Source organism: Perca fluviatilis, chromosome 20, assembly GCF_010015445.1.
Source record: "Perca fluviatilis chromosome 20, GENO_Pfluv_1.0, whole genome shotgun sequence".
Classification (NCBI taxonomy): domain Eukaryota; kingdom Metazoa; phylum Chordata; class Actinopteri; order Perciformes; family Percidae; genus Perca; species Perca fluviatilis.
In genome coordinates, this window is record NC_053131.1 from 17,041,714 (window position 1) to 17,054,147 (window position 12,434).

The 12,434-nt window shown below is 42.2% G+C and overlaps 1 protein-coding gene across 1 annotated transcript; it reads right to left on the reverse strand.

The window, feature by feature from the left end:
- Window positions 1-2,195: 2,195 nt before the first annotated feature.
- Window positions 2,196-7,269, reverse strand: vgll2b (vestigial-like family member 2b). Its single transcript, XM_039785578.1, has 4 exons — window positions 6,650-7,269; window positions 5,891-6,245; window positions 3,710-4,156; window positions 2,196-3,124 (listed from the first exon to the last, which is right to left on the reverse strand). The coding sequence occupies exons 1-4, from the start codon at window positions 6,734-6,736 to the stop codon at window positions 3,081-3,083; spliced, it is 933 nt and encodes a 310-aa protein (XP_039641512.1). The 5' UTR covers window positions 6,737-7,269; the 3' UTR covers window positions 2,196-3,080.
- Between the last annotated feature and the right edge of the window lie 5,165 nt (window positions 7,270-12,434).

A 12,434-nucleotide genomic window follows, 5' to 3' on the forward strand; every position in this document is an offset into this window, starting at 1 on the left:
CTGAACTGCAGGACAGAGATGCACAGTTATGCAACGTGTCTGAAATTAAGGTGAATAAAACAAGCCTTTGTTTACTGCCTTATACAAGCAGTTAGCAGGTTGTCGGGTTGTAAAAAGATTAGTCAATTTCACAGTAGGCTTTTTATTGAAGGTGGAATTTCAACATTGATTAAATAATTTAAAAGGCAAATATTCAATTTGGGTCAAATTTATTTCACATATGTATGATTTTAATATTTCTAAAACTGAATGTGAATCTGCATCCTGTATCATGTGACTGTCACAGGTGACTCACTGTCTCTGAGGATGACAGTGTGTCATCTTTGGGTTTGTCTTAATGTAAAAGTGCATAGACATAGGCATGTTCTCAGGAAATGCTGGTTAATGTTGTGGACTAATAACGCTCACTTCCCTATTTTGAAGTCTACCCGGGTACAGTGCATGGGGAAATCAAAACCATAAATGCTTTTGGTCCAAATCAAATTAAGCACACTGACACACACAAACATTTTCCAGATTTGGCTGAATCTGTGATTTTTTTTTTTTTTTTAAGAACATTTTAGAAGTTGGAACCTGCAAATGTTTTTACATTAAAATAAACTGGAATTATCAATTGATTATCAAAAGGTTTTCTGGCTATCAACTAATCATTCTCTTCTTTTGTTTTTGTTTTTATTTCAATTTCTCCAAGCATTTCCTGAAGACTAGCGTTTTGGCATTATGTGGGTTCTATGGCAATTACCTTTTTGGGTAAAATAATCAATCCAAAAGGGCATGAAATAAAAACATTACAACCATCTGTTATGCAGTTTACTAGACAGCCTGAATACTTCGAACCATTTTTTCTTCAGTGGTTACTTACTGCTTTCATCCTTTGTAGGACAATATACCTTACCACACAAGTGTTGAAAACTCCACATAATGTATGTTGATTTTTGTCACAACTGGTCATTGTGGAGTCCAGTCAGGAAAAACAATCATTCATTTTGTAGATGGCTTTTAGCATTATTAGAAACACACCAGCAGAGGGCGGCATTTGCTTAGGCTTGCTAATACAGTATGTCTGCTCAGTAAATACACTCAGCTCTCACACATTTCACTGTATGTCCATAATAACATGAGTCTACAGTAGTTATTCTGCTGCTTCATCTGAAAATTCTGTGTCAATCAGTTCATATCACTGTAATAGTCAGCATCCATAATGACTACTTTTATGAAACAGTGAGTTTTCCTACAAACAACCTGTTACGGTATGATGGTTAAAATGGCAATTATTAATGCTATGTAGAGTTTAGTGACCTCTAGGTAATATAATGTGACAATAACTGTGGGTGCATACTAACTATGGACAAGATCCTGGAGGATCCGGTGTGAAAAGGAAACCCTCAGGCCCAGTGACAATACTAGTGTGAAAAGGCAGTAAGATGCTTGGCATGGGAAACTGAGAGGAACGCTATCCCCGGTAAACTCTTCTAATTTCATTACTCTACATGTATCCTCAGCTTAGTGCCAATAACATAGTTGGCTGCTCTCTAGTGGGGGTCACACATAACAGCCGTAAAATTGTGACAGTGGCCCAGACTGGCATACCTTAGCACATAATCTGATTATCGGATCAATAACAAGGCAACATTTGGTGCATAGCTGAGATGGCTGGCTTCTCCTCTGGTTACACATTGCTGGCATTCACCACTCGTTCCCACTTTATAGGTGACAAACTGTGAATGCGAGCCGGAATTTAAATGGAAGGCTTTTTAAATAAGACGAGTCGCATAGCACAACCTTGATCACATCTGGCTGTACTACTGTCTCTAGGATTCACACAGCTACTAAAATATCAACACATTCTATATAACAGTGTGTAAAATCAGAAACCCATCTAAAAGTCTCCACCAAGCCTTCATTGTCTACCAAGGGTGTTCTGCCCAATACTGAGACACATCTGTCTAGCTATACTTAAACGTCCTTTCAAATTAGTAGTAGCCCTGATAATATTACTTATAATGTCATGCAAGGTTAATATTTAGAAGATGTGGCACTTTACCATAAAAATATATATTGACATCACACTTTTCTTAAACACAAAAATAAGAAATGACACACACAAAAAACTTCCCAGAAATATTTAGAAAGCCCAACTTTAAAACCTCTAAGAATGACACCAAGAAATAAAGAACTAAAATGGAACACCATCATGAACTTGAAAGTTTTTTATTTTAATCTGTTCAGAGCAAACAAATAATTGTTGAACTGAACTATTTATCGATATGTTTTTTTTTTTTTAAAGAAATTGCCTTCATTCTCCACAAAAAATTCCTTCATGGATATATATGAGAAAGTCTACCAAAAGCACAAGATATGGTCATCTCAACTGAATCACAATAATTTTAGAACACTGGCCTAACATTTTAGAAATGCACATAAACACCAATAAATAGAAATACTATTTCACAGACCAAAATCATATAACAACCAAAAAAAAAGTGTCACGATGAGAGTCACAAAGCATAAACCGCCATACTTGCTGCTCCTGTTTATCACTGTATGTTGCATTTGTCAAATGCAGATAAGTGGATGATGACAACCACTGTACCAACAAAGAGCATGAGACCGAGATAACCAGGGACGTTGGAGGGAATCCCTGCTTGCCGCTATTCATCCCCCTGTCCCTCCATTCATCCCTCTATCTCTCTGTCCTCTGCAAAAGTCTGTTGTGATCCTGTCTTTCCCAGTCCAAACAGGTCACTGTGGCTCACACCTTGCCAAGGTCTGTGCAGCACCAACAGCGTCAGGAGAGAGAGTGGAAGAGAGATGCAAAAGAGAGAGAGAGCAACAGCACAGATTATAGACAGTGACACTGTCTCTCTGTCCCTCTCTCTGCTTTATCTCCATGGTGCACACATGTCAACCTGGAGCAAGGCTGTATACTGGCAGGCGAGGCCAAGAGCAGAGAGAAGGGGGTGGATAGATGGGGATGCAGTGTGTGGGGGGGGATAAAGGGACACGCTGCTTCAATAGCGGAGCAGGTCCAGGGACTAATTGGATCTGGTAATGGCTGGTCAATGTGACTGAAGGGCTCGTTAGAACCAGTACAGCTCCTTGCCTTTCTTGTGCTGCTGGAGGCCTGAGAAAAAAGGACAAGGAAACAATGAGTAGGACAATGGCGAACAACAGAACACAGGTTGTCATGGAGCCTACTTTTACCAAACATCCTGTTTTAGAGGGGGGGAAAAGAGAGCTTCTGTGATGATTATAAAGTGTGTGTGTGTGTGTGTGTGTGTGTGTGTGTGTGTGTGTGTGTGTGTGTATTAGCATGCGTGGGAGTGTGTGGCAGGGCCTAGTGTATTCAACATCACAAATGTATGCATCTGTGCACAAGGGTTGAAAGGTGATGCAGACACACACACAATTAAATTAAATCAATACTCAATACCTGGGGTAAAAATCATTTAGCAATTAATGGCACAAAAAAGCAAAATCAATAAAGTGCAGAATTTCAAGCGAGCTCTCGGTATGTTTAACTAGACACAAAAAAGATTTGTTTCTCATATTTTTGTAGCCATAAATAATCTGAACTTTTCATTTGCATTTGTCTAAAGTAAACTGATTTTCACATCTGGTCTGATTTAGAGACATTTTATAAACTGTAATTAAAGGAAGACTTTGTCCAGACAGTATTAGCGAAAGCCTGACACAGTTGAGTGGTTACCTGCATCCATGTTAAGTGCCAGCGCCTGGCTGACATCTCCTGGTGGAAGCAGACCGGGCCAGGAGGCAGTGGGCTCCAGCTTGCTCACTTCATAGTGGCTTGGCAAGCTCAGGGGATGAGGTGGCCTCACTGTGGGCATGAGCAAGGGCCCGTAGTGGGGCTCCAAAGCAGACGGTGAATACAGTTCGTGGAGAGGCCGTGGGTGGCCGTAGGCTTGGGCCTGGGCATATCCCCAGCTTTCTGGTGGGTGAGGGTGGGAGTGAGGATGAGCGTGTGGGTGAGGATGAGCGTGTGGGTGTGCTAGGCCCGGGTGCAAGGCTGATGCGTATGGCTCCATGGAATAGGAAGGTGCTCCGGTCTCGCAGTGGGAGCGGCTCTGAGGCGAGGAGTAGTTACTGTCCCAGAAGGATGGGGGGAAGCTTCGTCGACTGCCAGGTGAAGGGGTATCTAATGGGACAGAGTGGCAGAGAGAGGAAAAGAGGATAAACAACCATCAAATATAGGCCAAGTCACAAACCATTGCACAGTGTAGTGAATTGCTTGATTTATGGAGACGAATGGAAAAGGCTGGAGCTGTGCAGGAGGAGCAACCCTTGCTAAAATGTAGATGTCACTCACATGACTGCTACACCCTCTGGCCCAGATATCTTCCCCATTGGGTCATACTGTCGCATAGCCCTAGCCCCAACAAGACACAGAAATAAACACAACCACGTTCTAGCAGACAGAGGGAGAAAAAGAGAGAAAGAGAGTGACAGAGAGAAAGGTAGAAAGAGAGACGTCCCTATATCCTAGAATTCTATATAAGGTAGACGATCTGACCTGGAGTGAGCCCAAGGCTCACAGAGCCTTAAATCACTCGCTGTGGTGACATCTCTCACTCTCATGTCAGCCGAGTACTTCTGAAAGTCTCACAACACACTCATGTTCACACACACACACACACACACACACACACACACACACACACACACAATCAGACATGCAACTCTTGCCCTGTGCTAGCACCCGCCGCCCCTCTCTTCTGTCTCCTGCACCCCCACCTGTTGTTTTCTCTACTCCCCCCTCTCCTCGCCCTTGACAGAATGTCAGCAAGCCATTATATGTTTTTAGCAGTATATATATATATATATATATATATATATATATAATATTCCTCTGAAAAAAGACACCATGCGGCACCCTGAGAGGTAGTGTTTCCCTCTGCCCCTATCGCACAGACCACAGCATGTATAAATCTGACCAGCAGGCAGGCAACTGACTGAGCAACCATTGTGGGGCAAGAGCTGAACCGATAGTCAACCACAGAGACGTTTGAAGGGGATACGCTGGCGAGGCTGTGCGCTTACGGCCATGTATAAACATAGCATCTGTTGTGAGGCAGGAAGCGTGTGTTAATGCCAAAATGAAGACCTCCGAATGAACTAGGAAAGCGACTAACAGCGAGGCTATAGGCCCTATATGGATATTTAAGAGACCAATCAGCAGATTTCAAAATGACTAAGTTTATACTTTGCATTTTGTTGCTAATTATGAAAAAATGATTGAATGTAATTATTGTGCATGCTTTCTGTTGCTCTTGAAATGTTTGCCCTAACTAGAGCCAAAGACAGCTCCTGACCTTCATGACCTCTGAACCTTACTTCCAGACCTCCTCAGGGACAACAGTCTCAGCAAGCAGCTTTTTAGTTCTGTCACCTGATCACATCACCTGTCTGCGCTTTGCACAACTGTCAACTCACCCTGTGTGGCCTCAAAAGCAAGCGCAAGACACTACAAAGACAACTGTGGCACCTGTGCTCACATAAATAAATTAGAAATTATGAAACCACAGGGATGTTGTGGAGGGCAAAACCAAACTCTTTTTTTAAGCTGCATGGTGTAAGTCTTTATGAAATTAATTTGACATAGAAGTGAGTCAGCTTAAAATTGTGCAATGACATTCAGATTGGGTCCCTAATTAATTTCGTGAAAAAACAATTGATTAATTGCTTTGATTTCTTTATATTCATACACTGGGCAAAGGATTTACTGGAATCCGTTTTGGGGTTTTCCATGGAGAGTAAGCCAACCCAACTCATTGTTTTGATTCCAAGATCACTACATGTTTGCATTACTCACGAAAGTACAGGTGTGCACTTTTATTTGTCTTATACAAATAGTCATTACAAAGTGGTATACCTGTGTCCTGTTGGTCTAGCGCCCGCCGTTTGCCCTCTCCATCCATGTAGGAGCTGAGGGCCCTGGAGAAGTGCTCGTCCACCACGCTGCTGATGTCTCCCTGGTAGTAGGTGAAGAGGACACAGCGAGAAGATAGGTACTCTGCCTCAGGGGCCTCCTGCTTCTCCTTGGGGCCCTCCTCTGGCCTTAATGTCGCAGGCGTGTAGGAGGAAGAGGAAGAGTTGGATGAAGACGAAGAGGAAGTTGATCCTCCAGTGCCTGGGCCCCCAGACATCCCCTCTGGACCCCTGGGAGTGTCCATAAAATCCCGGCAGAGAAACGCACAAAGTAGGCCGCCCGGGAGGGGGTAGGGAGACTGGTGCGGCTGAAGGCAGTCCTGGAGCTGTACCTGAGACATTTTAAACATAATGTTTTTCTTTTTGTGTGGTAGCGGTGGCTGTGGGCATGAAGTGCGTACGCGTAGAAGCGTCAAGGAATGAGCTTGTTTGTGGGTGCAGAACGACTTCTGTGTTTGGTAAGGCACAAACAGCACTGCTAATCTAGATATTCGTAAATAACTAATTTCAAACTAATACTTTGCCAACATAGAAAACACTTTTTAACGATCCATCAGGTTACTTGCTTTTACGCACAAGCTGCATTAATTAGCAGTTGTTCCTCACCTCAACGAGCAACCCATCTCCCCGCTAACACTGAAAACAACACTGAAAATAAAAAAAATATATTATGAGAACATTTAAATATTTGCTCACTTCCTACCTGTACGCTATTGATAAAAGCAGGAACAGTCGGTGCGTACGGTGCGTAATGTCCATAGGCTGGGAACATAACATCCAAACAGCTCATGGTAAATGAGCGGTGTCTTCACTGCTCTGTGGAAACCGACCTTGCTGAGTGAGAAAGTGACAACATTCCGTTTTTCTGCTGAAGAGAAACAGGCTCGGTGATCGCTGATCAGTGTAAAAAAGCCTTTGTCCGACTCGACATAATCATCACAGAAGGAGCGCACCTCTCCGCTCACTGTGTGTGCCACGACAGCTGCGGCAGCAAAATGTGGTGAGGTTTATGGAGCAAGCATGAGGGTGTCCTGTCCTGTACATCTCTGTGTCAACCCCTCCCACCTTTACCAGCACTCCAACATGACCCCCACCAACACTTCCACCACTACCACCACCATCACCACACAACATCTTAAGCAGAGTATAGATTGCACATGAGTAAAGTGATTGTTTCCTTTCATATTAAGAATCAATTGGCTAAAAGATGTAATCGTTGAAAGCCTATGCTAGGTATCAAACGTAGAGATATAAATCATGCCAAAGGCTGAGATTGCAACCTTTCCATTCAAACATAAAACAGGCAAAAGTGTTTTCTAGAAAAGCTGGAAACAACCTGTAACTAATTATGGCTCCACAACTTCTTAATCCTGTTGTAAAATAAAGGTTAACTATGTCATCCAGTTACACAAATAGAGTTGGATGAAGTCATTGAGCTTTATAACCAGCCACACGACAATGAGCACATGATACATGTGGTTAAGTGACATTTTATTTCTTTCCATGTACTGTGGATACTTAAACACTTTGTGTTCAGTCCAAGCTGAAAGTGTATCTGTGGTCTTAAAACAGCCATCGGTTGCCAAGTAAACCTTCAAGTCATCTAAAGTATTTAGTGTGTTCCCAGAATGACACATAGGTGTCAACTATAGGTTGCATACACTGACCATACCAACATAGAGGAGAAAGGGACTCTGCACAAATCTATGACAAATTATCACCTATCAGCAGTGCAAACAAAAAGATATTTTCACACACACACACAAACATACCTGATGACAATCACAACCAGACCCAGGAGCTAAGAATTCATCACGCATCCATGTACAAAATGACTAAAATACATCTTCAAAACGTTAAACTTGATAAACAACAAGTTAGATACGTTCTTCAGAAAATGTAGTGTATTTCTCTTGTTTCAAGGATTTACAGGTGCCTGATGTTTGGGCATGCCAGTCTTTTTGACGAGCACTTCAGAATGCCTGGTAGAATAGTGTGGAAAATTTGCAGAATTCCATGGACGAGTGTCAGATGAGGTGGAATGTCTCTGATGTATGCGAGTGGACGAGCTCCTTTGGAAGTTACATCGTCCCTCCGCTGCGTTCTCTAGATGGAGAACATGACCAACATCTCGCTATGCATACATCACACATAGTATGAATAACTAGTGGAAGGTTATTGGCATGCTAATTAATTGAACATGCTCTTAAATAGCAGTGGATGAAGCTGCCATGCAACACTGTAGTTCTCACTTTTACCTTGTCTTGCATCACTGTTTTGATTCCACGATTTCACAGCATAGCACTGCAATATAATACTGTAAATTGGACAGTATTGAATTGCATATAGCGTCAGAAGACTATCAACAGTGTGTACGTTTCTAAAACGAATGAATGAATAGATTAAAATAAGTAAATTCACTTTTCAAACAGAGTTACAGTGTTAACATTATTGGGGCACTAATTCTACTTCAGTCCATTACCCTTGCAGCATGATGTGCAATATGATACTAGACCCATATACATGCAGGGTAATGCAGGAGAGCATTAGAGTCAGAGAAAGAGAGTGATGCAATGCTTGAAAGCTCAGTGTTGCACCAGCGTGATCAACAGCTGCAGCTGACAGAAGGGAAGGGAGGCCACTATTAGTATTAATGGCCATGACTAAATTTCTCTCTGTGTCTCTGTCTCTCTTTCTGTCTCTGCCTCTCCCTCCTACTTGTCTCCCATAGTGATACACGCACCTTTTTTTCTATTTAATCACCCTGTGTCCCCCTGGAAAAGGCACCCCCTACTGTTGTGTGTGTGTGTGTGTGTGTGTGTGTGTGTGTGTGTGTGTGTGTGTGTGTGTGTGTGTGTGTGTGTGTGTGTGTGTGTGTGTGTGTGTGTGTGTGGCCATGGATGGTGCGTGTGCACATACATGTGGCAACAGTTGTCATCAACTGACCAAACTAGGAAAAGAGCTAGAGAAACAACCAGCTTGCAAAAACGTGGCAGAGATCCCAAAGTCCATAACTAAGTCAGTCCATTTGTGTTTGTCAATGATACTGGACTGTGCATGCTAAAATCTTTGCATGTAAAGAACAGTATGTGCAAGCGTCTACAGTTGCTGTGTGTGTGTGTGTGTCTACATTTACGTGTATATGCTGAAAATAAACACACGTTACATCACTCCTTGTGACCCTGCAGCACATCTAGGCCCCGCCTCTCTTAGAAGAGGTCTGACCAAGCAGCGTCTCTCATTGGCTGAGATGTTGCAGGGCCAGTTGAGGTAGTAATGGCAACCTGGTTTTATTTAGACCACTATTCACATTGCAACACCACCATTAATAGCATATACTCTATGCTACAAATACCTTGAGTACATTAAAGAAAAAAGTGCGCACATGTACTCAACCCTTTACATTAACATTAAAGTAAAATTGTCAATGTAAAAAAAAAGCAATTGAAGAATCATGTATGCAAATACAAATCAGGACTGTGATCAGTGAGCTTATGGTAGTGGTCTGTAAAATGGGGCTTGTTGAGAACCTGAAACCACATAAGCTACCTCCTGAAACAACAAGACCTTTATTAAGGTCCCAGTCTGGCTTGGTCCCAAGAGGCTCGGACCTCAGGATTCCACTGTTGTTTTAATGCCTCAATGCGTATGTGTGTATATGTCCAAGACAGAGATGTACAGCTGCCCCGTTGTCCAGTTCCACACAAACTCATCTCAGCTGTTCAATATCATCAGTGAGTGTCATCGGAAACACACACACACACACACACACAAAGGGCCACATATGGACAGGTCTGGCTTATTCATCCTTCTACACAAATGTTGGTGATAAATCTTCTGTCATAGAATGTGCAAGTGTGCAGCTATTTTCTTCCTAAAACAACTCCCCCATTGTGTCCACACAGACCACCAGGATACCAAAGCTTCGAGTCTAGAAGTCAGTTAAATATGAATAAAGAATTTTAAGGAGTCCTGCAGTGGCGCAAGGTTCGAATCCGACCTGCTGCCCTTTGCTGCGTGTCATCCCCCATCTCTCTCCCCCTTTCATATCTTTCCACTTTCAAATAAAGGGAAAAGCCCCAAAAGAATAATCTTAAAAAAAATAAAATTCATGTACACTTTACATTGTCAAAAACCATTTTCCTCCTCATACCTATGGCAAAGGCTGCATTCACACCAAATCAGACGTTTTGGCAATTTGCGCAGGTTGGGGTTGTCCCTTAATTGGCCCATTTGTGTCTCCATTGTGTTCCCCATGGTGCTTGCATTTAGCCATGCTGCTAGTATGATCGACAGATTAATAAAACACATTTACTTTCAATAACTAACCAGGATGCGAAGCCTGTCATTACGGTGGGTTTGAAACAGGTGCACAAGGCAAATTGAGTGACTATATGTAAAACATGACATTACACTCCATTGTGTTTTGTCTGTTCGCCTGTTTTAACTTTTCGCCGCAGGGTTGCTGCATTGCTGTCCCCACCGCTGCAGCCTAAACTCGCTACCCATATTCAAATGAATGGATGGACTGGCTGTTTTTTGCCGCAACACCGGATTTGGTGTGAATGCAGTATAAGTTTTTACATTGATTAATGCATTTTCCTACCTTCTAGGCAGTAATCAGTTTCAGTTCTTTGCAGCACCGTTTGAAAACTAACTTGCAGGGACATGAAACCTGATAGGGATCACAGAAAACATTATGTTTCTTTAATAGTACCAATGTATCTATATTTTATTGTGAAGATATCATCTGGGATTTCGGGTACTGAACACATTGTGATTGATTGATCTTTCCCTGGTCTTAAGTGTTACATTACAGTTCAGTTAATGCAGAATTTCTCTTTTCTCAAATATTTCTTGAAATATATTACAAAATACCATAAATCATCAATGAGACAATATTGTCTCATCATAACATTTTTCTGGAGTAGTTTTCTGATGTTTGACTATGTCACTATCGCCCAGCCATAACTGATTCTTTTATGATGTCCATATTGATTAATTTGCCTTTAATTCCAATGCTTTTCTCCCAGAAATTTCAAGTACATGCAAGTTGATTTTCATGTCATACTGAAATGAACAGTACTGTAGAGGATAATGAAAACACTTTAATGCATCTAAAAACATATGCTTTGAAAAGAGGTCAGCAGTATTACTGTTGTTTGTAATGCAAAAACACTGCTTTGGTTTGCCATTACTGTGCTCTGTTGGTTATGATTCCTGCATGGTAGCATTAGGGGATGCAAGTTGTCGGAGAAAATGTTTAATAAACAGAGCTTCAGCAAATCAACCAACCTCACATGTCATTAACATAAGAAAGCAGTTTGCACACTTCAATTCATACACACACACGCAAATGGAGAGAGAGAGCTTTTACACATGTAAATACACTAATGTTGACTGTTTATTTAAGGCTAACCCTCTGAAACGGACAGAATGTGAATTAACAGCATCCTCGGAGAGGCTGACAAGTGCTACATTCCTAACATCCTATTACAGAGTACCCTGCTGCCATGCTGCCACTGGGTCACAGTAGTTATGCACACACAATCACAAATTCACACACTCGCATACAAACACACACAGATATAAAGCCAAAGGAACACGTACAAACGCATGAAAGATGCACACAGAAACGCTAATCTGAGCAGTGGGATTGTCACCTCCCTGCCTGACATTCCTGCTACAGTGTGCCAGAGAGGGCTGGAGTTAGAAGGGCACTATGGGTGGAGGGTGGACGAGAGGGCAGAATCACAAATTTGGCATGTCACATGGTCAAACGGAGAAGATTTAAGACTGATCAGGTTCCACATCGGCAGCATGGTGTTGTGGCTCCAGAATGCCAGGTATGGGAGTGAGATCAGACTCTAGCTTTAGACTGTACACCCTTTCTGGCAACTGCAGCCAATTTAACTGGCTGAAGATGGCAGGGTTATTGGGGTCTGCCGTAGGGAAGGTAGTCTCTCATTGTTTGGTCTTGTATCTTCCTGGCTGTATAGATTTACATACCTCTGAACGTGCAGATGTAGCAAAATAGTTGTGAGCACATGAGGGGAAAGACATGCAGAAAACTGATACGGATTGGAGTGAAAGCAAAAAGACAAAAAGCAGTGTAGTGTGAAATTAGTTTTAACCAAAGGAGAAACATGAAAGCGTTTGGGTTAGTAATACAGCCCATCTTTTCTTTCTCTGAATTTTATTTCTATATCTACAGTCAGGAGCTATGATTTACTTACCGGTGACATCATGGAGACCGCAGCTATTTTTATTGGCTGGTAAATGGCCAGCTCTTCTCCATGCTATGCCACCTGTCCAAGCCGCACCAGTCAACAAGCCCCTGGGAAAAAAAAGTCAAGCACCCAAAAATGATTGAGAGTTGAAAGGCGGAATATGATACATGCATGCCATGCTACTGTCCTAGGCATGTTTCACAAGTCAAATGACTTGTCACTGCTACTGGTTTGCTATCCCTATTTGCTTACGTTAGT